Source organism: Scatophagus argus, chromosome 5 (genome assembly GCF_020382885.2).
Source record: "Scatophagus argus isolate fScaArg1 chromosome 5, fScaArg1.pri, whole genome shotgun sequence".
NCBI lineage: Eukaryota > Metazoa > Chordata > Actinopteri > Scatophagidae > Scatophagus > Scatophagus argus.
Window position 1 is genome coordinate 24,813,328 of NC_058497.1, and position 26,026 is coordinate 24,839,353.

At 45.7% G+C, this 26,026-nt stretch overlaps 1 protein-coding gene across 3 annotated transcripts; it reads right to left on the reverse strand.

The window, feature by feature from the left end:
* Nucleotides 1–84: 84 nt before the first annotated feature.
* LOC124059719 (mitogen-activated protein kinase kinase kinase kinase 5-like) lies at nucleotides 85–25,899 on the reverse strand. Of its 3 annotated transcripts, none has more exons than XM_046389980.1 (32): nucleotides 25,534–25,899; nucleotides 14,649–14,706; nucleotides 13,465–13,555; nucleotides 13,312–13,376; nucleotides 12,836–12,891; nucleotides 12,559–12,606; nucleotides 11,279–11,321; nucleotides 10,879–10,951; nucleotides 10,229–10,360; nucleotides 9,775–9,837; nucleotides 9,278–9,359; nucleotides 8,523–8,639; nucleotides 8,259–8,334; nucleotides 7,779–7,831; nucleotides 6,988–7,034; nucleotides 6,849–6,893; nucleotides 6,652–6,672; nucleotides 6,514–6,559; nucleotides 6,076–6,229; nucleotides 5,671–5,771; nucleotides 5,245–5,286; nucleotides 4,278–4,356; nucleotides 4,100–4,188; nucleotides 3,850–3,910; nucleotides 3,098–3,200; nucleotides 2,927–2,985; nucleotides 2,640–2,740; nucleotides 1,479–1,656; nucleotides 1,291–1,359; nucleotides 1,039–1,131; nucleotides 814–940; nucleotides 85–653 (listed from the first exon to the last, which is right to left on the reverse strand). In XM_046389980.1, the coding sequence occupies exons 1-32, from the start codon at nucleotides 25,639–25,641 to the stop codon at nucleotides 557–559; spliced, it is 2,577 nt and encodes an 858-aa protein (XP_046245936.1). In that variant the 5' UTR covers nucleotides 25,642–25,899; the 3' UTR covers nucleotides 85–556. The 3 variants fall into 3 exon arrangements, with proteins under 3 accessions (XP_046245936.1, XP_046245935.1, XP_046245937.1); XM_046389979.1 differs by having other exon boundaries at nucleotides 2,640–2,743; XM_046389981.1 differs by lacking the exon at nucleotides 25,534–25,899 and adding an exon at nucleotides 15,013–15,647 and having other exon boundaries at nucleotides 2,640–2,743.
* Between the last annotated feature and the right edge of the window lie 127 nt (nucleotides 25,900–26,026).

Consider the following 26,026-nt stretch of genomic DNA (forward strand, 5'->3'; position numbering starts at 1 on the left):
GCCCCACTTAAACACACTAACCTGGATTAATTCATCAGCCTTCACCTCTCATTAGGTAACTATCGGTCCATAAAGCCCACCTCATCTTGTGGTAATTATCTTTATTACAGTGTAACGGCAGTAAGAAGTGTGTATTTTTCATACAAACTTTGGTAACAAAACACACAGCGTGAGCAGCAGTGTTGCTATGCTCCAGTCCTTTATGCGTGTACGTGGCAGCTCCGGGAAGCCATATGTTTCAGTCTCTGCAGGCGGCGACCGCTTCGATCTGATGAAAACTGTGGCAGAAGAAAGCAGGTCCTCCACTTCACTGTCAGAGGAGGTTAGGGTTCAGTTAGGGTTTTCTCAGCTGTGTGGATTCTGGAGATTCTGCTCTGGATCTCACAAACCAAGCTGACATTAGCATAAATTAAGAGCAGGATCCCCAGGATTAAGAAATGCTGTGGCAGTGATACATCCATGTTGGTCAGAGTTAATAATGACAGATGAAAGTCCCGGGAGGCGCTCATATCGAAGTGGGCTTTGGAGTTCCCCGTGACGCCAGCAGACAGGAGCGTCAGGGCAGCATCACGTAGTTCTCGGCAACTTCCAGGACATAAAGGGTGGACAGGCCCGACTGGTCCTCGATCTGATGCGTCTCCAAGACAACCATCCTGCAATGAGAAGATGATGAGGATGTCAAACATAGTTGGTGGTGGACTTTCTAAGTTTATACCTGCTTAAGTTTTGACCGGACAGACTATGACTTTCTAATATTCACATGACATGTCCGAGCAATGTTACACCACTGAATGGTAAATAGTGTCAACGTACCTGTCAGACTGCACCAGTCTGTAGATCTTCCTGGCGTCGGTGGTTTCCTCCAGCACCTCGTTGAAACCGTATCTTTTCCTCTGCCAGCCGTGACGCCACACTGCCAGCAGCGTGTCCTCAAAGTACACTGGACAGACAGACGGACAGACAGAGAGACGGAGTCGATGCTGAGCTCTGATCATCTACCACAGGAAGTGTCACTGGTTTGTCGCGGGATGTTCTCACCTATAGACTCAACCTCGTGAGAAAAGGTGGTGTCGTGTGGCGGAGGCCTGCTGCTCTTCAACTCGCCGTCCAGACCGACTATATATACTGACTCTGTGAAGGAGAGAGGCTTAGCGTGGGAAGAAACACGGACGCAGCCGCAGCACTTTCACCCGTGCAGAACGTTTAGTTTAACCGTGAAGCTTCAGAAATGTCCCGTGGGCCGAGAAACTTTGCCAGACTTTCCATCAGCGTGAGATTTGTGCTACTTACTTTCTATGAGGACGAGCAGTGACGTGTTGTCCAGCTGGTTTACTTGAACTACATCTGAGCAAGGTTTCTCTGCAAGGACACACACAAACACCATCATCAACAACAACAACAGAAACAACAGCGTCCAAAGGAAAACGCTGACATCAGGGTGTTGTGTTGTTCTTCATAATAATGCAGAGTCAGCCTACCCAGGCCAGAGTTGGTGAACCAGGATGTGTTGGAGTTGAGGTTGATGTAGTCTATGTGGACCGGCAGGTTGGGGCTGGACCCCCGAGAGACACCGATACACACCAGCGGGTACTCCTGCTGGGGCACCACCACCATCTCAAACACCCGCACAGGGTTTGGCAACGGGAAGTCAAAATGCTGCAAGCGTGAAGGAGGGAAAGTGCAAGTCAAGAGTTTAATCTGCTTTTAAAAGTCTTTGGGTGGTTCATCGTCTCACAAAACAAAGCAGGCAGGTCAAATGTTTTGTTCACGGATGCTTAAACCTGCAACCTTTCAGCCACAGCACGGAGCGTGAGGGCACCACTGAGTCTGTTCTCAAAAACCAGAAGGGTTTTATGGTTTAAACGCACACTCATAAATTTAACTGTGGCCATAAAATGCTTCACCTCCTTGCCAGTAGTCATTTTACAAGCTGCTGTCAGTGTTAACAGGCCAATAAAAAAATGGTAAAAACTGAAAGACTGACAATCATCAGGGATTTCAATACACATGAAAATGCATTTTGATGGAGTAATACACAGAACTGGCTGTTCTCATGATATGCTCCTTTACAAAGAAACAAAATGTTGTGTTAACATCATGAAGACAGTCAAAGTTAAAATCTGCGAAGGACAACAGAGTTGATTTTCTCATTCAGTCAAGCAACTTGAATGTGTTTTGGTGCACGTGTGCCAAAGAGGCAAGTACAACGTCTACACCTTGAACATGCACGGCTCGCCGAGTTGATTCTCAGTGCAACCGTCACAATCTGAATCTGTCAATAGTACAGTTAGTCAAAACAGAAATTTGTATATAAGAAACATTTTTGTTTCCAGATTGACTGCAAAACGACGGGTCAATTTACTGACACGATAGCTCGGCTCTGACATGCATGCATGAAATGCAGTTCAGGAGAAAACTGGAATAAGCCAGGCTTGATCTTCTGATGCAGAAATTGAAAATGGCAGTGAAATACATCAAGTTAGGTTCAGCTCAAGTTGTGTCTTTAAGGACCTGACAGAAGAAACCCTCAGAGCCACGCGTCCTCATTAACCATCTGCTTCAACGAGCTGCTTCACCGAGGCAGCAGGCAGCAGAGCCCAAACGCTTTCCTTAAACAAGCCAATCCCATTTGCACATACCTTGATGAGCATGAACTTGTGCATGGGCTCGTACCACTGCAGCAGCACCACACTGGACTCCAGACCGCAGCACAGGAACACACAGCCTCTCTGCACGCTACCTGCTGCAGGACACAAGGCACAGCTCAAGTTTCAGCTGCTCACACTGAAAAACTGCCTCACGTTGGTTCCACCCTAAAATGCCTTAAATTTGGTTTCAAATGATGCCAACAGCCATTTAAAGGGAAGCAGAGAGGCGTAGAAGAACAGAAAAGTGGATGCATCATTTTAATTATATGTATTCTCACCAACTGAGCAGGACTTGCAGCCTTTAGTATCGGGTATTTTACAGGTCACTGCACATTTCCTGAAAAACAAATCAGAAAATGGAGGTTTGATTGGCATGAGCAGCAAAGAGAAAGTGACTTCAATACACAGAGAGAGAGAGAGAGGGAGAGAGAGAGAGAGTCCAGCGTTACCGTGGTAACAGTCTGTGAGTCGGCAGGGCCACCATCCTCTGGTCCTTCTGGGCCTGTTCATACAACTCCTTCAGCAAATGGGAGTGAAGCTGCAACGATTTACCTGCGAACATCGAGTCAGATGCAGTCTGAAAGTGAATTTAACCGATTCATCCTGCCGAGAGTCAAACACTCGCGTTCACAACCAAGTCCAGTGTAGAGACTGTAAACCTGACTTTAAAGGTACACCACGCAGGATTTGTAAACACACGAGTAAGCAACTGCTGAAGCCGAGAAACGTCCCGATCGCAGCAAAATAACAAGAGAATAAAGGCCACTTCTACATGCACTTCTAGTGGGGACTGAGAGGGATTATTTTTGTACGAGTCTAAATATTGTGTTCTTTTTCATAGGAAAATCCATCACAGTAAAGCTTTAAATCCACATCAAAGTGCAGAACACATCACGGAGCTGCCCGGTTTTAGCGTCACTTGTTTTGATGAGGCCACTAACATGATAAAAGACAGAATGTTTATCTTTTTATCTGGGCTAAACTACGAGAGTCAGGATGAATTCAAACATTCAACATTTTCTTAATTTGTTTAGCTGCCTTATCTAAGAGCAGAAAGAATCAGAAATCCTTTTAGCTGTTAATTATTATTATTATGAGCTCCTCATCATGTTTGTTAAACTAAAAACTCCAGCGAGATGAGGAACTCCCGAGGAACAGATCCGTCCAGTTCCTTTTGTTATTCAACACTGCATTAACTTACCTGATACAGACATGAGGACGTTGTTAATGCTGTACACCCAGGTGCACTTCCCGGGATACAACTGCAAGAGAGGGAGAAGGCGTCCATGCGTTTAGCTCTGTAGCCACTTTTTATGATTATTTGTTCCAGACTTTTGGGAGAGCCTGTTTTACTAAAATATCTTCAATATTTTGCGCGGCAGCAAAGCCGAAGCAGCACTAACACAGACTAAAGAAGACCTCGATGAACGTGTGTGTGTGCTAACTCCTACCAGCTCCATGGTGGTCTCTGAGCTGTTCAGGCTGCTGCTGAGGTTCAGGGTGTAGATTCCCTCCTCGGCTCCCAGGATCAGATGCTGGTCTGAGGGACAGGGAGAGGACAAACAGGCTGGTCAGAAGGACAAAACAGAAGTTGGAGCAGATAAATTTACTGCTTTACGTGATGACAACCTTTGGTCGCTGGGTTTTCCCAGGTGGTGGAGCAGTTTATTTTAAGAGGGCAGCCATGGAAGATCTTTTTAAAGTAGACCTGGAGAGAGAGAGAGAGAGAGAGAGAGAGAGAAAGAGAGAGAGAGAGAGAGAGAGAGAGAGAGAGGAGGACGTTTAATTATTCATTTTGTCCCCTCTGCTGCAGAGACAGTACTTCAAGCCACTACGTGAAGTCTCGTAAAGGACTGACTTTATTTATCTGCTTTGTCTACAAAACAAACACCTCCAGTATGCCTACAAAACGCTTCCTGTTTCAGAGGTGAATGTCAGCGAGGTGATGATACTGTGGGTCTCATTAAACCACATGCTGACAAAGACAGCTTTGAATTTTACTTCATGATTATGCGCTTTTATTTTGTTACAGAAGCTGCTGGACAACATGTGCACACGTTTGACCTCAACTTCACTGATCATAACAAATATGTGCTTATTTGGTTTGGTGCCAGCAACACGTTTCAAACCAGTCGGGACGGCAGCAGCAACATGCTGGGAAGGTTGTGTCTGCTCAGGTACAGGTACAGGTACAGGTACAGGTACAGGTACAGGTACACAGCTGCATTCGTCACAGGTGATCATGACTGGGGCTTCTCTACATTTCTGATTTTAGTTCTTCTATTCCTCTTCTCACTTCATTTATTATGAATCAGTTGTAGGTAAGAAGGTATGATTAAAGTCTTACAAAAAAGTACAGAAACGTTTAACTTTACGTTTAATATTTACAAAGACTGAAATTACACAACAGCTTTGTCTGCTGGGGCTTTTTGAATTTGTGATGCTGGTTTCAGAAATACCAGTTCCTGCCTCATAATCTTAAACACGGATCCTCCTGCACTTAAATCATGAAAGACCTCCCAACAGCTCAGACACTCGGCTCTGAAGCTCAAATGAAGCGAGGAGAACGTGTGGCGGCGAAGCAGCAGAAACTCACAGGAGGTTTCTTCATGACGGGGCTGAAACACTCGGCGGGGTCCTGAGAATAAAAACGGAAACCTCACGATGAGTGTGTCGTCAGAGCTCGTGACGAAGAGAAGATGTGGAAAAAGGAAATGGAAACGTGCAGTTCTTTTTCCTCCACCAGCTACAGCTCAAAATTAGCTTGTGTAAATCATAAACATCCTTCTGCTCGCTCATTCTAACAGCATTTTGGTGTCTTCTGGGCACATTTCTTCTTCATGACCTGTTGTAGGTTACATACACTTTTTCTGTTCTTGTGAGCTGCCACGACAAGTGAATTTCCCCACTGTGGGATCAATAAAGCTCATCTTATCTTATCTTATCTTATCTTATCTTATCTTATCTTATCTTATCTAATACAAGGCTCTCCTGGGCAGATAATAATAATCTCCTGTTCTACCTTTGATGGGGGTTGCCGTCTGCGAACGCCTTTAGGGGGAAGCTCAGGAGGAAGGAGGTCTGCAGGGTTGTTGTTCATCTGGATATTGTGGGACGCAGGGTCTGAATCACACACACACGAACACACAAAGAGGAACTGTGTAACATCATTCATTCACATAAAAGCGCACACGTGTTTTCTGATGTTCTGCAGTTGCACAACCTCCAGCAGCAGCTAAGAGACGGTTTTAGACTGGTTATTAATGCCGAGGATGGAACTTCTCAGTGGAGGCTCACAGCTTCGCTTCATCAGTTGTGTATTAATGTTTGTTATTATTGGGAAAATATTGGAAACATTGCATGGAAGCGATAACATATTCAAGCTGACTACGTCTCTTCAGAACACTGCCAAGGTGAGGCAGCTCACCTGAGTGTCGTGAGGTTCGTGGTTGGGGCGTAGGCCGGACGTGCGTCCCACTGGAGGTCCTCATGAGGGGGGAGGGGGCGTACAGAGAGCTGTTCTTCCTCACCCGATCATCCTCCCACGCCATGCTTTCCTCCGAGCTGGTCCGCGCTTTGGGCTGCACGCACAGAAACAAACCGACGGGCTGAGTATCGTCTGCTTTTATGTTTTAAACACCAGGAACTGCTTACTGCTCTCATCCAAAACAATTTGAGAGGACAGACAGGCAGAAATGGTCTGATGTGCTCCGAGGTCGTTGGTAGGAACTGACAGCAGAAATCCGACTGCTACATTTACAGCTGAGGTCGGTGATTCTTATGTAAATACGATGTAAGAACAGTTTTAATAAGGCCTTGCCGTCACGGTGAGACAGAAATGGAGACGTTGCTGTTGTTTAATCACCTTTGGAGGAAGAGGAGGTGGGATGTCGTCAGCTGGCAGGGTGAGGCTGTTGGCAGAGAGAGCGTTGGTTCAGTCTGCTGTGTCAAATGATGCAAATACTTATTAAAAAAGATGGGAGTTTGTGTTTATTTGGCTCACCTGGTGTCCTGCATCACAGGGCTGAGGGGGCAAAAAAAGCAGAGAGAAAGAGTCAGCGCAGTCTGCTGAAACAACTGTGTTTAAACACTACGTCTCTGAGGCGGCTCCTGCTCTGAGCCTTAACAAGTTACGAAATAAGAATAAGAATTTTACACTCTGTGGCGTTTTGGTAAACATGGACAGAAACTGCGTCTTACATATCCACATCATCGTAGTCATCGTCCGAGTCCGTGTCCTGATCCCTGTTAAAGAGGTTAGATCCGTTAATAAGACATTTAGCAGATTTTAGTGTTTAATGTGATTCCATCTGATGATGATGATCGCTGATCCGGTTACCTCAGTGGACTCTTGCTGCTGCCGGTTGAACCCATCGAAGCCGTTAACTGTAAAGAACACAAGAGATGAGCGATATTGGAGGGACTGGTTCCAGTCAAGGAGCACACGCTCCGTAAAGCGTAAAGAAAAGGAGGTGAGAGGGTGAAGTTAGACAGAACTCAGCAGTCACGCATCCCCATCCACAATCCTTTGTTTGTTGTGTTACATTTAGATTTGTTGCTCATGATTAATATTGAGTGTGTGCTCAAAATGAGGCGAGGAACTGACAACTCCTGAGCACAAAGATCACCTCTGACGAGTCCTGTAGTTCTGGTTGACATGTACAGGACATAACATGTGAGGGGTTTTGGCAGACGAATCTCTTTTTATCTACAAAGATAAATACAACTTACAAATATGTAGTAAGCTTACCCTAACCTAAACCTAAACCTAAACCTGACTTTAAACCAAGTCTTCGTGCTAAATTTTAATCATTTATATTCCAGGGACATATGATTTGTCCCCATAAGGCAGGCAGGAGTCCACACAAAATGACTGCGTGTACAGATTAATGTCCCCTCAACGCGAGTGATACATGTCTAAACACACACACACACACACACACATTTCAGTAGACGTGAAGGTAAGACTGACACTTAAACAGCACAAAACAGCCCAAAGGACATGAATCTGCTATGAGCCACACGTGAGTAAGCACCCGCATGTTGCCAAAGTACACAGTTTGAACGCATGTGTGTGTGTTGTGTGTTGTGTGTACTGCACGCTGTGTACGTCTGCGTGGATGAGCTCACCGTTGCATTTGGTGATTCTCTCCTCATAGGCCTGCGAGTGTAGATCTGCTCCGCTGAACAACCACCAGCACAAAGATTAAACACAACGTCGCAGTCGTTTCACACAGACACACTTCAGTCACAGCAACAGCAGAATACACTTGGATTGTTTTCACCCAGTAAACACAGAGCAAAACGGGATGAAACAAACGTGTCAGCACAGCAGGATGAGTGAAATGATGCACGAATATTCAACACTCTAAATGAAGATGATTACTGTTCACGGAGGTGACTTCTTTTTCCTTTTTTTGCTAACATGAATGGGAACATTTGAATAAAAATGGAATGAAAATGTGGATCTAAAAACAGGAATCAATTAGTGATACTTATGATTACACTTATGTAATGTTATGAAACCTCAGCTCTTCAAACTCCATCTGATGTTAATTAATCCAGCAAGGTTCATAACAATATGACTCAAGTGAAAGTGTGTGTCCTTACAGTTTATGTCCGAGTTTGTCCTCTCTGCCCGGTTGTGTTTGTTGATGGACTGGATCCTCTTCAGAGGAACCCCCACCTTAAATCATGAACAGAACATATGATTAATCTAAGTCTGTAATCCCAAGTAGAAGAAGGAAGAAGGACAGCAGATAATCAAATTAAACCCCACCAACATTTAAATAATGCATTAAATAATCAATGAGGAGGGCGATAACATGCAAGGTTTCTGCTAAGTTTTATGATTAAAGTTGACTCGTGACTGACTTCCATCTCGTCGTCCTCTGTCACCATGCAGGCCTTCAGTTTCTCAGGGTTTCGATATTTCTCCAGCAGATCCAGGGTCAGGTCCTGGTTTAGACACCCCTGAGTCACAAACATGTGCTGCAGAGAGGGGACACAATAGAGGACAGCTCAGTCTCCAGTCCAAATGAAGACAAAGATTACAGGAGACTGAGGAAAGACTCAAACCAGACTGTAACTGGATGACAGTCAGTCAAGGCTGCTCTGGTCACCTGTTGTTGTTGTAAGCCTGCAGTAACAACTTTTCAGCCACTTGGGGGCAGCAGAACCAACCAACTAACTAACTAAAACCACACTTCTCAGAAAAATGAACACTTGAACAAACATAAGAACTCAGTAAAATGAGAGCAACCATCTTCAGGAAAATCTTATTTGACGTGCAGGGGGTTTATGAGCTGTACTGCAGCCTGCCACCAGGGGGCCGTCCAGCTGTTCCAGCTTGTCCTCCGTGTGTATTTTATGAAGACCATCACCTTTTTAGATGAAGTTGTCAGCAAACATTTGCATCTTTATTTGGAGTTGATAGCTGCTGGCTGCTCCTTATGACAGCTTGCATACAAATCACTGCTGCCTCTCGATTTTCCAACTCTTGTGAGAACATATTAAGTCAGAATTAATGTGTATTTAACTGACAGCTTGTAGCAATCCATCAGACTTTCCACACTCATTAGAACAGACGCTGTGTACTGTAAACCTGAACATGTGTGAGCAGTACTGACCGAGAGCATCTTGGCGGCGCTCGGTCTCTTCTTCGGGTTCCTCACCAACATGGCCTTTACAAAGTTATAGAACACGGAGGACCTGCAGCCAGGAGACACGTCAGTAGTGTGTTATTCAAGGATTCAAGGAACTTTATTGTCATACCAGCTCACATTCGCATGTTTATGGTACGAAATTAGGACTCAAGTCCCGGGAGCAGTAAGTGACTATAAAAATATAAAGATAACATACACACCAAAGTGGATACACACAGTGAATAAACTGCATTTAAATCCTGTCTGTTAGTTCGTAACAACACAACTCTTACAAGCAGGTCCTTTTACTTCTTTTAAATATCTGATGTGTGTAACAGTACTTCACGAAATCATCTGTTCAGGTTTGGGAAGTCTGATTGCATCTGATCATATCTGCTTTTCTCATGTTGTCAGAACCGTCTGCTGGCCTGGTGAGATGATAGAAATATAAGACATGTGGTGTGTTGTCGGTCTTTATTCACCATTTCGACTTGTCCTTCAGTTTAGGAGGCTGGTAGCCGCTCTTGGACATGAGAAACAGGACCCTACAGGAAACAACAGAGTACACCACAGTGATCAGAGTGTGTGTGTGTGTGTGTGTGTGTGTGTGTGTTCATGCGCATAAATGTCACATACTTGTATAACACATTTAGATTGTAGGCTGAACTGTAACCACAGGGTGTTTTGTGCTGCATTCACCAAGGTCAGTGTGTGTGTGTGTGTGTGTGTGTGTGTGTGTGTGTGTGTGTGTGAACATACAGACGGTTCACCGGACGTGTGGGCGGTGGAAACATTATTTCCATGTTTTCTATGGAATACAATAAGACCCCATCATGGGTGGTAACGTGTGCATTGTGTGTGTGTGTGTGTGTGTGTGTGTGTGTGTGTGTGTGTGTTGCACATGTACTGGAGTGCACACACAGGTTGTGTGTTTACCTCAGTGGGTGGACATCAAACATCGGTGGCTGCAGCTCTGCCAGCTCTATGGCTGTGATGCCAACAGACCAGATGTCACAGAGTTCATTGTAGCCACCTTTAATCTCCACTGCTGCCACCTCTGGCGCCATCCTGAGGACAGGAGGGAAACAGCAACAAGGCACAGTTGATCAGTGTTTACATTACAACTTTCTGTCTGAGCTTCTAACGAGAAAAATAATCTAATTTCTCTGGCTGGGTCACATCACATTGTGGCCTTGTGAAAACTGATAGCAGGGGAAACTTTGAAGTCAAGCAGTTGTGCTAATAACAAAAAATATTCTGGATCATCTGCAGTAAAACAGGTATTTAAGCTGTTTAAGCCCACATGACATCAATTTCCTCATGTTGACATATAGTTTAGTTCTTCATTTGACAGATACACCAAGAATTACAATGAAGCAGTCGTTGGCACTGAAATTCCTGACGTCAGACTCCTTCACATATGCTCATACATGAGTTATGAACAAAACAGATCACACAAAGAAACGAAATGAGATGAAAAAAGGAATCAAAGACATGAAAACATGAAACAGTGCAGACGTTAAAGGTGCATCTTGTGAAATACCTAACTGTTCAGACTGAGACTGATCTCTAAGGTGCGACCTTACCAATATGGCGTCCCGATGAAGGACATGCGCCGAGCCAGGGTGGCGGTGATCTGAGCTGAGATGCCAAAGTCAGCTGCACAACAGCGAAAACGGTAAACATAATCAGTTTAATTGCCATTTTCTACCATTTATGTCAGAGATCCTCACGCTCCCACCAAACTGTACAGCAAGTCTTTGGTGCAAAACCCAATTTTGAAATAAAATTAACTTTGTGAATGAAACATATTGCAGCTGAGTATTAAGCTCCGACCACCACAAAGTAAAGGTCCATAAGGGGGTCCATTCACTCCTTAAACAGCATACAAATGAGACAGCAGAGATGTGTTAAATGAAGCGTCACTCTTTCAGCGGGTGACTCATTTTAACCCTTCAGCTCAGCGCAGAGCAGGCATCCACTTACCCAACTTGACTTCGCCCTGGTCATTGAGGAGGATGTTGGCACCCTGGAGGCAGACGACAAACATCATCACACAACACAGACACGACCGCAGAGGGAAAACACAAAGAGTCCTTTACCCACTCAGTGATCTTTAACTGAACCCACGCAGGAGGGAAATCTAAAATCTGTTAGCAGTCTGGCCCAAAGTTCAGTTGAAATCATTCATTGTTGTGGTGTGTTTCATAGCTTGTCTCAATTAGTCTGCTGCGTGACTTTCAGTCGGCTTCAAGGAAAATTATTTATATGATGTCTCAGGGTTTGGAATTTCTTCAGATTTTCTTCAGGTAGCTTTAAAATTTAAAGGAGCATTACAAAAATAAGCTAATGAAGATGAATGGTGCGTCTGTCTCAGCTACTTCTGCCTAACTTGGGGGCAGCCGTGGCCTAGAGGTTGGAGAAGCGGCTTGTGATGGTTGCTGTGTGAAGGTTGCTGGTTCGATTCCCCCACCGGACAGGCAGGAAACATTTGAGTGTGGTGGAGTGATAATGTCCCCACCCCCCATTAGCCGACTGTGCCCTTGAGCAAGGCACTTAACCGCCAATATGCTCCCCGGGCGCTTGATGCAGCCCACTGCTTCTGTGTGTTTCACTGCATGTTGCATGTGTGTGTGTTTCAATCAGTGATGGGTTAAATGCAGAGAAGTAATTTCCCAACTTGGGATTAATAAAGTAACTTAAAAATAAAATAAAATAACACTTCACGTCACACAAACTACTGACTGTGGTGAAACTGGATTGTATTTTCTGGACAAAATGTTTTTCTGCTGTTCATTCTGTTGTCCCTTGGCTGCTCTGCCTCGTCTCTCTGTGATTTACAGAGTTTCCTGAAAGCAACCTCTAGCTGCTGCTAACCATAGCTGCAGGTTAGTGCTGTTAGCCTGTTAGCTCTGCAGCTGTTTGCGCTCACGAGTGCGGTTTAGCACACACACAGGATTAGGAGTGTTTTTTCAGGCCAGGGGCAGACCAGGCCGGACTGAGAACCAGAACCAGAAGTGGGCCAATGCAACAGAACGAAACTGCAGTGGAAAATTGTTTCAAAGACACAGGATAACAAAATAGATGACAGAACTACATACTGTGTTCAAACCCTGAACTTGAGCACACTGTTTGCTTTAGCTTGTAGCTGCACTTTCATCTACTGCAGTCCAATGTGCTTTACTACAAATAAATACAAGACACGCAAAGACAGGAAGCAAAAAAATATGGAGTAAAAGTGCTGCATCACCGTCAGACATGCTCACCTTGATGTCTCTGTGGATTTTCTTCTGTGCATGCAGGTAGTCCAGGCCCTGGTTTCACACACACACACACACACACACACACACAGTGAATATCACAGAAGTGATGGTTGAGCTTTACTTTTCACCCACCAAACCATGCAGAGAAAACAAAGAGGAGACAGAGGAGAGCAAAACCGATGGCAGAGGTGAAGACGTGAACGTCACTGTCAGCAGCTACGGCTGATTAATCCTCAGACCACAGTTAGTCATTAGTGAGTAATCAGTGTGACAAGTTTACCTGGAGCATCTCCCTGCAGATGTAGGCGATCTGTGGCTCAGACAGAGGACCAGTCACTGAGGAACACAGTTTGAACTTACGTAAGAATTCGTCTCAGCTCATCGCAGCAGTAACATCTGCTCTGTACATTATTTAACACATCAGCACTGAGGACTGAACGTTTTCTGAGTGGTGCAGCCACACATTCAGCCCCCTGTGGACACATTGTGTTCAGTTTTTATTGTCAGGTCGTAAAAACAGATTTAAGTGCCCCTTATTGCTCCATCATTAAGGTGCAGCTCTGAGCCTTGCTTCTGTGGTTTAAATGATTTTTAATGAGTTTTTAATTTAACATGTGATGCTTTCTCATTTGTACATCAATCACAAAAAAAATCTGATAGACAGAACTTCTTTGCAATAGATGAATAAAAACTAAGAAGTCATAGAGGCGGTTTGCTCAGGGCTGGTTTTTCAAATACACACACACACTGGCTCACCGTGGTAGATATCCTGCAGAGAGCCTCCTCCACAGAACTCCATACAGATCCACAGCTTATTAGCCCTGCAGACAGCAGGAGAGGAAAGCGCGGCGTTAACGAGAGCATCAGATTAACGAGGGAACGAGAACACATCAGGACCAGACGGCTCACCGGATGTAGCTGCCGTAATACGCCACGATGTTGGGATGTTTGCAGCTCTTCACGATGACGATTTCCTGCTGGATGATAGAAAAATCGTCCTCTGTGGAGCAGGACAGAGAGACGCCATCACGTCATCACGTGACACGTGAGCACAGGTGTAGTCAGAGGGGACCCGCGCGACATGCGGGCCTGGGATTCAGACTTTCAGCTGTAGTGGGTTGTGATGTTGTGCAGGATGTTTATCTGCTGTTTATCTGGTGACGTGTGCCTGCAGATGTTTGTCTGTTTAGCTGTCGGTGTGAGGCTGATGTTGCATGTAACCGGATGTTCTGTAGCGTCTGTGCGTAAATCATCTCATTTTGAGACGCACGGATTAATCATTTTGTTTTGAAGGGAAGTTTTTATTAGTGTGCAAACAGATGAACAGGAAGTCTAAATGAGGATTCAACCTGATACAACGTTTTTACTTACTGTGAGAATAAGCTGACACACTGAATGAGTCAGTGGAGTCTTATTTTGGTAGTCAGAGTGCCTGACTTCCTCTGGTTATCTGTGTCTGCGATGGAAATGATGAGTCCCTCTTTCTCCCTCTTTCAGTATGCGTGTGTCTCGATCTGCCCTTCAGCACTTGACTGCAGTGTCATGTTGTGTTCTAAGCCCCATCAGTGAGTCATGATGACTTTGGGGTCTGGTTATTGTGTTCTATAAAAGTCTGAGGATCTTAACCACCTGTTGGAAACATGCTTATTTACAGTAGTGGACGAAGTATTCAGAGTGAAAGTCCTGTGAGTGAGCATGCAAGTATTATTAGCTAAATATACTCAAAGTGTGAGAGAAGTACTCGTGTTCCGTGTGTTACGGTCGTGTCTGATGTGTTTTGATATTCCATCGATGTGTATTTCACTGCTGTGGATGTTTCAGCTCGTCTGAACTGCTGCTTTCACCCACAGCAGTGTGGCAGATGGCTGTGAAAACGAGTGAAACGTGTAATATTTCCCTCTGTGATGGAGATAAAGTACAAGTACCTCAAATTTGTACTTAAAGTAAAGTAAAAGTGCGTAGTCATGTTCCATGTCCCTGCCCGTCTCGGCCGTGAGGGACAATCCGTCCTCTGCAGCAGCACGTTTCAGCATCTTACATGTCAGAAATGTTCTGAGCAGGTGATTCATTTTGCAGCGCGCTGAAGTTCTCACCTGGCTCCATCTTGATGACCTTGATGGCTGCCAGCTCCCCGCTGTGCTTGTGGCGGGCCTGCACACACAAACGACAAAAGCGCGGTGAGTGTGTGAGCGGCAGAGTCGTGTTTTCTCGTGTGCCAGCAGAGCTTCATTTGCATGTTTGCTGTCCAGATCAGTGGAGTGCAAAAAACAGCCCACACTGTGGTCTTAAGCACACACACACACACACACACATGCACACGCACACACACACACACATGCACACGCACACACACACACACACGCGCGCGCACACACACACACACACACACACACACGCACACGCACACACACACACACGCGCACACACACACACGCACACACACACACTCATGTTGACCTTTAAAATGTGACTCCAGATAGCGGTCTCACTTCTCTTTGCTTATTCACACTGCTTGTGAACTGACACCATGACTTCCCTTGCACAGAAATATTTTCTAAATAAGTAAAGGTCGACTTTGTGCTGCAGCGATTTGACCACACGAGTTCGTGGCCGCGCTCGCGCTCGCGCTCCGTTCGGTGCTCCACCCTTCAGTCCCTCCACGAGGGCGACTCGGTTCAGCTCTTGCAGGTGGTTCCTCCTCTGCCTGCAGGTCAGCGTGATGCTGGGCAGGTCACATCGTGACCCGAGTACACCTACTCAGGTGATGCGACCGCACGGGCTCAGGAACACTTTGCAAACCTGTTGTTATAAAGTTTAACACAACACAACCGGATCGCTTTGCCTTTTCTTCAGAGGAGCAGCTGCCGACGGCGCAGGACCAACGTCATGAGCCGCGCCAGCACGACTGAAGGGCTGCGGCTGCCAATTATGTCCATGAAAAACTGATTATAACTGATTAATTACGTGTCAAGAAAATGTGAAAAATGCAGTCACGGATGTCCAGAGCTCCAAAGAGCTCCAAAGTGACGTCTCCAGAAAGTCCAAAACCCAAAGACTCTTCAGCTGCTGTCATGGATGTCCCACAATCACAATCACAATCACAATCAGCTTTATTTGCCAAGTACGTGTGACCATACAAGGAATTTGACTCTCCTGTGCAACATACAAACACACACAAAATACAAAAAAAATACAGTATTTACAAAAAGAAAAAAACAACATATAAAGGCAGCACATCCTGACATTTCAGAGGCTGAAACCAGCAAATGTTCCTCATTTTTGCCTGAAAAAAAGCAATTTAAACGATTTGCAGCTCGACCGGCAGACAGATGGAGACAAAATGAACAGAATGAAAGGATGATAAATTAAGCACAAACTCCTCTTTTCAGACTCGAGAGCGAGGGGAGAGGATGACCTCACAAACACGTCAGTCTGGAGTTCAGACATGACGATGAACTGCCGGTCCACCCACTGCACTGAGAGGAAATACCCATTCACACTGTGTCACTCCTGAACACAGAAGACAGTCATACGTGTACCTGCTCAGTGAGGACAGGACAGGTAGGACAGTGACGACGGAAACTCCGCTGCCTCACGGAGGGACGCTTAACATCATGACACAACCACATCTGAAGGGTCAGATATCATCAAAGTGCACATACACCATATAGACAAAAGTATGCAGACACCCCTCTTTCAGGGGCTGTTCCTCAGGGTTTGTTCTCGGCCCCTGACTTCCAGTGAAGGGAAATCTTAATGCTTCATTTTGGACAATGCTATGCTTCCAAAAAGTCTGACCTCAACCCCATCCAACACCTTTGGGATGAACTGGAACAGAGATTGTGAGCCAGGCCTTTTGGTCCAACATCAGTGTGTGACCTCACAAATGCTCTACTGCATGAATGGGCACAAATTCCCACAGAAACACTCCAACATGTTGTGGAAAGCCTCCACAGAAGAGTGGAAGCTGGTGTAATAGTCAGGTGTCCCAATACTTTTGTCCATACAGTGCACTTCCAGCATTAGGACCTCCACCAAAAGGCAACCCCGGGCTCGTGACGTAGCTTTACAGTCACATGTTGCTGAACTACTACAACAAAATGAGCTTGTTGTCACACGTTCCTCGAACTGAGCGGGCGTCAGCGCGATGTGTTAAGGTGCTAATTAAGTGAAAAAGCAAAACAACAGAGAAGAAACATTTTCTTGAAGACGGGCGGCCGCCTTCGCTATCGCTCTCCTTTGGTCGGAAAATCAAACTAACCGCCGACAAATGATGAAGTGCGATGGCAGCTGACGCTTCAGGCAGCTGAGACATTTTAGTGTTAGACTTCAGTGAGTTTGACACTGAAATGGAACAATGGAAAGTCGAGGGGTTGTGGTCACAGAGGAGGGTGGTCACAAACAACTGAAAGGCGTTTTTATTTTGAGCATCAGCCTCGTGGCCAAACCCAACGCTGCACCTTCCACACGCTCACTCTCGCCCGGTGGCGTCTGGCCATACTAATAGCTTTGGTTTCTAACAATAAGATTTCCTCTGCCGCCCCAACGTAACGCAGGCGAATGCGCTCACAGCTTTGACATATTAACTTGAGAAACGCCGCACCGCCGTGTTTTCCCTGACAGCAGGCCCACGTCATTCAGGTCAACACGCTGTCCTCGCTGTGAGCAGACTACACTGGAGCTGCTCTCAACCAAAAAGCCCCTTTTGAACACAATGAGCTCCACTGATTATCCAGAACAACAGGAAGATATTTCGTGCTGACGAGTCTTCTAAAAGAGATTCAGTGGTGGATGTCTGAACTCTTCAGCCCATAAAGCTGCGTGGTATCAGTGGTGATGCCACTGGAGTTTAACAGAAAACCAGGGCTGTACAGGAGTCACAGTAACTCAGGCTGCTAATGTGAGGTTGGTCTGCTGTTTGACAAACATCCAAAAAGGTTAAAACACTAAAAATGTCTCCAGGTGCAAGAGAAAGGCAGTTGCACTTCCATAATTAATGAAACAGCTATAGATAGATGTTTTTTCTGCACTGTGGGAGTGTTTGTCTTGCACCTGGTGTTTCCTCAGAGCCTCGATTGGACTTGTGTTGATCGTCATGAGGCTCTGAGCGACTGGAGGAACTTCGACAGGAAGCGTCGCCGTGGTGCGCGTATGACGGGCCGAGCTTGTGTTATTTATGAACATTAACAATATTTCTCACTCATCGTGAACGCATCTGTACATTGGCAAATTTTTGGCTAATCTTTCCTCCAACTTGACTGTTTTTCGCCTCCTTCTCCTGCTTGTTTATTCTCCTTCGCTTTTCTGCCCAAACGTTTGACCAGAAAGACAAACCTTCAGCTTTTAAGAAAGCAGTTGCATGCCGACGCATCCGGCAGAAAAGGCGCGAGTGTCACAACTTGAGAACAGTATTTGGCTGACGCTCCTTCTTAGCCACTCACCTGCACATCTCATGCTTTTTGTGTATGACGGCTTTCCTGAGCTGGAAACACGTCGCAGTCTGTATGTGCTGCCTCACAATGCAAACAGAACACAAACAAAAGCAGCTAAAAGGCTGGGGGTCGATTGTCTCGTTCACCCATTTAGGTTCATGAGTAATTTGATTTAGTTTCAAAATCAAGAATATGACTTTGTGCACTTTTGTGACAGTGTTGTTAAGAGAAACTGCTCTTCCGTGTTTCTGGGAAAGATTAGTCATATTTGTCACTAGACAGCAGATTACACGTACCTGTACAGTACTTTTTTTTTTTTTTTTAGAAATTATTGCATAACACTTCTGGTTACAACTGAGGCATGCAGGACTTACTCACACGTGCAGTACGGTAGTGAAAAACAAAAGCATTTAGTGGCTGAAAGCGAAGTGACATGATGAAAACAACAATGACAGTGGAAAACTCCACTCAGAACACGTGTGTGTGTGTGTGTGTGACATCAGAGAGGTCACTGAGAGGAAATATGACTCACAAGTGATCAGTAAACAACCAAACACACACACACACACGTGTTGGGCGTCGGAGTGGAGGCCGCGGACCTTCCACAGCAACATTTCCACTGATGAGTGATGGGGGGGGGTCTTTCCTGTCATTGACCTCTGAATTGCACACACGCAAAGTAACCGAGATCATAAACACGCTAAAGTCGGCGACAGCCGCAGGTTTCGTCAAGCTAACGATCAACAGGAACAGAATATTCCTTTAAGAATAAACAAAAACAGATTAACCTGTTGATATGAAAGGTCGCAGACAGGAAGTAAAAGTTTATAAACTGGCTTGGATTATACACCAAACTCATCCAACCATGTCTTTATGGAGCTTTGCTTTGTGCACTGGGGCACAGTCATGCTGGAATAGAAAAGGGCCTTCAACAAACTGTTGCCACAAAGTTGGAAGCATAGCATTGTCCAAAATGTCTTGGTATGCTGAAGCATTAAGGTTTCCCTTCACTGGAAGTCAGGGGCCGAGCCCAAACCCTGAGGAACGGCCCCATAGAGAGGCGTGTCTGGATACTTTTGTCCTCATATTCTAACTAACTAACTAACTAATTCAACTTTAATGTAAAAAAATAACCAGACCACCAGACGGTGGTTCACCCCAATCAGAACTACACAACTAAAACGGAGCTCGATGACACTTCACTTGTGGTGCTCCAAGCGCCACAAAACAAATTACATTTACAAAAAGTGAGCCAATGTCTCATGACCCAGTTACTTCAGATAACCCACAGTTGCAAGGAACCGTTTTATCTCTGCAACGTGCATCTACTCATCATGGATGGCACGGCGCCACCTGACACTCAACAGAAGGCAGACGTTTGGAAACTGATAAACTGTGAACACTTCACAGACTGTCATGACCCGAGAAGGCGAGCGGGTTCAAGTGATCGACGAAGGTCTAAAACATTACAGCCTCTGACAGGTCAAGCATCCGGGACATCCGACGCCACGGCGGGCTGTACTTGATCCGCAGTGGTGTTCAGCTGGGACCCGAACGCCGGGATCAGAGGTCACCTGATGGAGACGTCCCCAGAAATGAGTCTGACCTGTTGGAAAATAAAAAGGCTTCATGCCTGGACGTGAATCCTCTGGTTCTCGCTGCGTTAAGACGACGGCGTGCGGACAGACGCTCAGACGTGTGCGTTTGCCTTTTCAGCTGTGATTTCGTGTTCTCGCAAAGATTTCTGACTTGCTTGTCGTTGTTAAAAAACAAGAAGTCCAGATGAGAACTGAGTCTCGTGGTTCTTGTGCAAACAGGACAAAACAGTCTTGTCTTCATTTAGCTGAAGGAAGTCGAGTCCAGTGGCTGCCATGTTCACGGTTTTATCAGTTTCTAACACACCAGACACCTTTGAAGCATCTCACACTCAGATCAAACCTCCAATCTGTCCTCTCCCTGGGCTGTGAACCTTTTATCATACAAGCAAATTTTCCAAAACTCCAAACACACACACACACGCACACGCGCGCACACACGCACACACACACACACACAAAACATCAGTTATGGGCTGGTGGCCGCAATTTGTTTGATGTTCTCGGCATCATAACTGATCTTTCTTCCTCTTTTTTTTCATGTTTACAATAAATCAGGAACAGCCAAAATTCATTGTACACTTCATTGTAAATCACACACACACACACACACACGCACACACACATGCACAAAACCGCAGTGTTTTAGCAGAAACCTGACACAGTTGAGTCGACTCTGCAGCTCCTGCATGCAGTCCACTGCTCATTTATCTCACTTCTTCATTTTGCGTCTGAGGTTGCACACACACCAGGTGCAGCCCGCAGCTTCTGTGAGGCTGAAACTAGAGCTGCACCATATCGAAGAGCAACCCCAACTGCAGTTCAGAGGCACCAGCCACCTCTGATACGGAGAGTCAGGCTTTACTGCGACAGCAGGCAGATCCCGACGTGATCGGATTCTCAGAGCACAGCGACTCGAGCGACTCCTGCTCCAAAGAACTTTTCACACCCGTTTTTAAACCGCTAAACGCAGTGGAAGAAACATAAATGGCCAAATGTTAATAAAAAGAGATGATTTAGGTTTAAAATGAATTACATGGGAGGGGAACACTGACGAGTCAAGTCTGAGTCAAAGCTGGCAAGACTGTGACTGTGATCAAATGCAACTGAGCCCCTGACGTAAAGACCAACGCTGCAGATGGTCTTTACGTGCAGACGTTACGCTGAATGTTTGTGGTTATATGAGCAGGCTTAGAGCAGCAGATTCACCCTCTACGTCATTTAGTGGATATTTTTATCCTGGAGGCATTACCCCACAGACACTCAGCCTCTGTGGGTTAGCAAACGCACTAAAAGGTGAATGCGGTAAACATACTGCTCAACGTTAGCATGTCAGCGTTGTCGTGTGGGCATGTGGCTGTGCTAGCATTAGCATTAGCTCAAAGCACTGCTAATGCAGGATGCTGGACCCTCCTGTCGTGTTCAGGTAAAACAAAACCACAACCCTTCAGCTGGGGGAACAAAGAACCCTGAGCACGTGGGACCTGGGACCACAGGACCCGGAGAACGTAGGAGCCGCTTTGTCACACCTCCAGTGTGCCGGATAAATCTGAGCACCACAGAATATGTAACCTGCACAACAGTTTCTAAACTATCAAAGTGTCGTCTGTTGCGCATCCTGACCATTCATGCGTTCGCTCTCAGTGTGTGTTCTTCAGGGTCTTGTCACTGAGGATTCATTTGGAGACGTGAGGGTGTAGGGCTCATTTGGGAACATGAAATACTTCCTCACGTCGAAACACAAGTAAGTCTTTCTCTTTGTAAGCGTGTTCATGTCGTTACACATCGAAATCAGCTACAGGTGGCTGCACATCCACGTTGTCGCTCGTCAGGTCAAACCAGCTTCTATTTCCAGCACAGTCGAGCCAAAGAAAACAAGTTAGGAGCCAAAGAGTGTGATGTCTCAGCAGACAGAAATGTTGTTTGGGTGGATGCCACCATATATTCAGTGACAACTCTTGTTTCACACTATGAAATAAAAATAAATGCAACCACAACAACTTCTCGATACGTGTGATCGATTTACTTTGCCCCAACACACACAAGTTCTCATTTACTTTTTTTATTGTCATAATTCTTTGTATAATGTGTTCATTTAAACTTGCAGCTCGTCGGTAACTTGTTGATTTGACACACTGATGATTCATCAGTACATGTAGTGGCTCTTTTAATGGGGAAAAAACCTGCTCCTCACACACAAGACGCGATGCATCACATTGTGCAGAGATAAACCTGCTAACGGGTGACGGTGACACCATCAGAACAACACGATCCGGGAAAGTCGAATCGCGTTGGTTCAGATAAACAAAAACATGCAAACATGCAAACAAAACCGCAGCCAGATGACCAACACGACATTCGTCTCTGCTGAGATCCACTGAAGGGTGAAAAGCTGCCTCTCTCTCTCTCTCTCTCACACACACACACACACACACACACACGTACACACACACACGTACACACACACACGTACACACAGGCCTACTTTCTCACTGCTGCTGATGGTGCAAAAGTGTGGAATTTGCAGGCTGACCTCTGCTATAGTGACAGTGAAGCAACACGTATGCAAAAACATTTGCACGTGTGTGTGTGTGTTAGAGTATATCAGTGTGTGTGGGACCGTGTGTGTGTCCCAGTGTGAAGTAAGGACAGCTATGCAAAACTGAGTCTCTGTCTAAGCTGTTTGAGGAAGTGTGCTCTCCCTGCAGCCTACCTGCTTTACATCAGTCACATGTGCAGTTCACGCGTGTTGACTGCAGATCCTGCTGATCTCAGAGCAGCTCGGCTCTGCTCAGCCTGACAGCAGCTCTCACCATCTACACTGTTCTGTTCTGGTCCCTTTTGAGTCGTGCCAGTCGTCACATCATGAGGTCACGGAGACGCAGCACAGAACAGAGCGCAATTTATTTGGTTTTAAATTATATATTTTTACCCAAACCAAAAAGGTTAGTTACTGCAAATACACAGCCAGGACCTTCAGGCCAACGCTTGCCACGAGCTTTACGCACAGAAACACATTATTAAGACTTCACTGCTTAAATACTGCAGTTCAGTCTGGAGATTTCAAGCACCGAAGCAAAGTGACTTTATTTACCCAAATTATCATGAATGAATAAGAAGCAGACAGCTGAACAAAAGTATTATTCAGTGAACGAGAAGCATATTAGCATGTTAGCGTGCTAACATGCTAAGGTGAAGCTGATGCTAACAGTTTCAGCCCCTTTATTCATGCTTTTACATATTGTTTTGAAGTTAAAAAACCCACAAATCCATCACATTGAGGAACATCCAAGATTCAAGCGGAGAAACTCTTCAGTCTTTTTGCTTTTAGTGTCACGTTCTTCAGAACTACGACGGTACGATGGTATCGACTCTGACGTGAAATCACAGAAACAGTCGGGTGTTGGCCCACGAGAACATCTGCCCTCAGCCACCGACTGCAAAGAGCTGAAGACCTCCGGTACTGTGAACGGACTTTGGGCTGACCTCAGAAGTTTACTGTTAGTTTGCCCCTACAACATCCTACAGCACAGTAAGAGTATTTATGTTTCTGTCTTGGTAGATAAACGGGTGAAGAACATCCACCCACTCTGACCTCCACAGTCGGTCGCAGTTCACCCCCAGCTGATGGTGAACTCATGCCCTTCAAGCAAATTTATTTGCAAATGAACGTCAACCACGAGAGAAGAAAGAGACCGTTACTGGTCTGCCTTCCTCCCACCAGCCCGACTTCATCTAATCTGCCTGCAGTTTACGTACGCCGCCCTCTCCCGTCATCCATCCATCCGCCCTCGGCCTCCCGCGCTGGCCTCCACCTTCTCCTTTGCCCCGCGGCTCCGTCGCCTTACTGAGAAGGTCAGGTGAACGTTTGGCTCTGTGAAATGAGGGCTGGCAGGCTGGTGTGGAGCTGCTAATGCTAACAGAACCTAACAGTCCGTTGTGAGTTTTAACTGCAGCAGCTTTTCCATACATCATTGTTTCAGGTGTGACTGGCTGTGTGGAAAGTACCAGGAAATCCTGAGAATACTGTACACCTACACATGAGCGAGGCGCCACGTGTTCACTTCACTGTCCTTCGTTAACATGAAGCCACAACTGGCTTACTGTGGAGACTCCTCGATAAAATGAACAGAGTGATACCTCTGGAAGACATTCAGTAAAACACATCAGCGCAGAAACTCTGCGTGCTGTGACGTGTTTTTAAAATGTTAAACTCAAGCTCTCAGTTGCTCCCTCCACAGTTTCATGTATTTAGTAGAAATCTTATGTCAGACTAAGACTAAGACTAAGCCCACTGCTGGTTTTACTAAATCTGAATTTGATCCCATTAACGATCGGTTCAACCCAAATCACAAAACTGTCTTTCCAGTTTGTCCCTCGTGATGTCGACACACACGCACGCTTTGCGTTTATGTGCCAAAGCTTTGATGTGCTGTTCACTAAAGGAGAAATGGCTCAGGTGAGGAACAGAAAATCTGTTTGTAAAGTCGATTCGCGCTGGCATTTTCACACGTAGGTTTTCTACGCTGTGAACAGGATTTCATTCACTTCCACTGTGACGAGGTGGCGGCAGAAGTTTCACAACCCGTGGGACCTCAGAGCATAAAGCCAAAATTCTCTGCGTGATTGGACGAGCAGACAGCGTTAACGCGAAGCGGGACCTCGGGCTCCAATCAGATTTGGGCGAGCTGACCAGGTGATCTCTGTGACATCATCTAACCGAGCGCCGACGGAGGCTTCAGCGCTGAGCGCGTTTTTGACTTCAACCTAAACTCTACAAAGGTTGTTTTGTGTTCAGCAATGAGGAACTAAACCTGCGGGGCCAGAAAAGCGAATGTTGGCATTGAAAATAACATCTGGTGCTGAAAACAAAACCTGAACTGAAAAAGGAGACGTTTAGCATTGAAGCATTTGGTATTTTTATTTTAGAAGGTTGTATATTAGTGCTGGGATATACAGATGGCAAACACATACAGATGTTTCAGTTCAGGTTTTGTTTTCCAGCTGTGTCGATGCCAACGCCACAGATAAAATTAGCATTAAATGTGATATCTCTGGCGAAGGTTTGATTTGTTGTACACGTGTGTGTGTGTGTGTGTGTGTGTGTGTGAGTGAAAAATAAGATTAAAAAAGCTTATTTTTCAAGAGAGACTCCGACAAACAAAAACCTGAGCTGAGATTAAGATGAAAGATGAAAGATTTTACAAGAAAAAAACAAACAGAATCACCTGAAAAGGATCAGCCATCCAATCACAGTGAAGGGTTTGATCACAGGTGAACAAAGCAACTCCTGACTCAACTTCTGTGCTTTCACACATGTGTTCACATGTTGGGTTTTAAGTTTTGTTCACAGCTTGCAGTCCTTAAATACTTTTCGAAATCTACCTTGAAGGATTTCGGTTACAATCCAGAGTTCACGTCTTTCGGTTGGAGTAAAATTCTCAAAAAAAAAGGGGAAAAAAAGCTATCAGCTATTTGCAAGAATACTTTCACTTCATGTAAAACCACTTCCTCCAACAGGCCTGCACTGACTGCAGTCAACCAGTGAGACTAACATTAATCACACCCATATTTTCCTCCCAAATTCATTAAGTTTTCCCACCGAGCAGCGAACCGTTTATTCATCCCAGAGAAGCCAAATGTCTACTCTCAAGGTGCAGGTCACACTGTGAAGGGCTGTGAAGGGACGCAGTTAACGAGCGAAAGCAGGCAGAAGAAAGACACGCTCGACTTGAGGTGCCAAACATCCCCTTCACGGCAGCGACTTGACTCTGTTTGACAGCCTTAAACTTCATCTCACAGTGAAGGAGTTTGGTCTCCCGAACTGTTTCAGGAAGCCCTTCTCCAAAATGTTTCAAGACAAATGAGATGTTTGTAGGTCTGACACAAACCGCAAAGCTGAGCCTCTGAGCAGCGGCAGGACAGACGGGTTGAAAAGCGGCGGCTCTGACCTTGTAAACTTCCCCGTAGGTTCCTCCTCCGACTCTCAGCAGGATCTCGAAGTCATCCTGAGGGTCCCTGGTGGAGATATCCAGAGCTGCCCTGTGCTGGAAATCCATTCTGACGATTGTGCTGCTAATATTCCTCCTCAGGCATGTCACACACACGCTCTCTCTCTGTCTCTGTCACACACACACACACACACACCCCCACACACCCCCCCACACACACACGATCACACACTCAGGGTCATCTGCATCCACAGGACTGATAACCTGTCAAAAGAAGGGAGCTGCTGAGTAAAGACACTCTGCGTCTCTTTGTCTCTCTGACTGTCGTCCTGCTGCCGTCTCTCTCTCTCTCTCTCTCACACACTCACCTACTCACTCACACACACACCTTCCTGTTTCTGTTTCTCAGCCTGCCATCGATCCTCCCTGCCTCTTGTCACTCCCTCCCTCCATCTCTCACACCTTCTTCTCAAACATTTTTTTTCTCTGCTCA